This window comes from Octodon degus, unplaced genomic scaffold (genome assembly GCF_000260255.1).
Source record: "Octodon degus isolate 3935 unplaced genomic scaffold, OctDeg1.0 scaffold00127, whole genome shotgun sequence".
NCBI classification, from domain to species: Eukaryota; Metazoa; Chordata; class Mammalia; order Rodentia; family Octodontidae; genus Octodon; species Octodon degus.
The window spans coordinates 5,298,543-5,300,029 of record NW_004524703.1 but is presented as its reverse complement, the minus strand read 5'-3'; the positions used below and the strand labels follow the sequence as shown (position 1 = coordinate 5,300,029).

The window sequence follows — 1,487 nt, the reverse complement described above, 5'->3', positions numbered from 1 at the left end:
TGAATAGAATGATTTGTTCTAATGGTGTTTGTAAATGGGATCACAATTCCTCATCTTGTACAGCAATTAACCAGTAAGAAGAATATATGCAGTGTATTATTTGTTGAAACTGTCCTTCCGATATGATTTGAAACTGTCTCATTGCTATCTGTTTGTCAATAAAACTTTGGAAAAAAAAAAAAAGAAAAAAAAAAGAAATTCCTACTGGACAGGTGAGATTGGGGCAGTGCTGCAGAGTGGTGATAGTTGTCCCAAGGGGGTGGAAGAGGGTCTCACCCCCGCTGTGCCTGGGTTGGGACCAGTAGGTCCCACTGGCGCAGGGTAGCTAGAAGCTCTCCCACACCCTCACTGGGCCTGGGCTAGGACTGGGTCTGGGGGTTCCTGGAATGCAGCAGAAATTTCTACTCAGCGGGCGGGATAGGGGATGTGCTGCGGAGTGGTGGGGGGTGTCCCAAGGGGGTGGAAGAGGGTCTCATCCACGCTGCGCCTGGGCCGAGACCAGTAGGTCCCGACGGCGCAGGGTAGCCGGATTGGAAGTTGGTTTGGTTTTTGTTAATAGCTTTGTTGAAAGGTCAGTCAGGGGAATAAAATAAATATCAATGAGGTTTCTTTCTTTCTATTATGGATAATTTAATTGATACAATATAGGAGGAACATTTTAAGTCATGTTCAAAGGATCTAACTACTGTCTAAAGATGTACAATTTGTAATAGTATAGAAAATTATTCTCTTTATTTTTAAAATTAAGTAAATCTAAAAGTACCAACGTTTTATACTGTCCGTGATGCAAATTAGCATTGAAATGTATCCAAGTTTAGTAATGCCACTTAAAAATTATTTGAAAACAATTATATTATAATGTGTGTGTTTTTTTAATTTGAATAAATCCCTTAAAATAGTTCAGCTTTTGAAAAATTTGTCATTTAATGCCATGGAAAGGGTGATGTACCAAAGCCCTTAATACATTATTGCATTCAATATAGATATTTAGAAATGACCTATTGACAGCAAGAAATGATAATTGGGAAATAAATTTTAAGATTTACTTTCTCAGACAAATTTAATCTTTAATATTAAATGTATAGTTTTCTAAAAAGTCTGTAACATATTGTTCAGTAACCTGCGTTACTTAATGTGTGTTCATTTCCTTAGCAAGGTGTGTGGGAAACTCTGCTAGCAGCTCTGGAAGTCCTCATTCGAGTGGAGCACCACCAGCAGTGGTTTAATATTAAGCAGCTACTGAAGGCTCAAGCGGTTCATCACTTCCTACTGACTTGTCAGGTTTTGCAGGTAATTTTGTAGTTGTTTCTCTTCTTAATAACTGAATAAGACAGAAATTAAATTTTTGTGGAACTTTCAGTGAGATTTTCCCTCTTTTCTGTCTTATCCCCTTTCCTATTTTTTAAATTCAAGTCTTTATCTCTTGATTTTCATTCTTGCCGTCTTTCCCACATCAAATTAAAAAAAGGGGGGGGGACCTGAGTGTG

At 38.1% G+C, this 1,487-nt stretch overlaps 1 protein-coding gene across 1 annotated transcript in view; it reads left to right on the top strand.

Moving 5' to 3' along the window:
* Positions 1–1,487, top strand: part of Lyst (lysosomal trafficking regulator) — a 289,805-nt gene that overhangs the window by 125,032 nt on the left and 163,286 nt on the right. Inside the window, exon 20 of the mRNA XM_023700860.1 lies at positions 1,153–1,290. Coding sequence (XP_023556628.1) covers positions 1,153–1,290 — 138 coding nt within the window. The remainder of the gene's footprint in view (positions 1–1,152; positions 1,291–1,487) is intronic.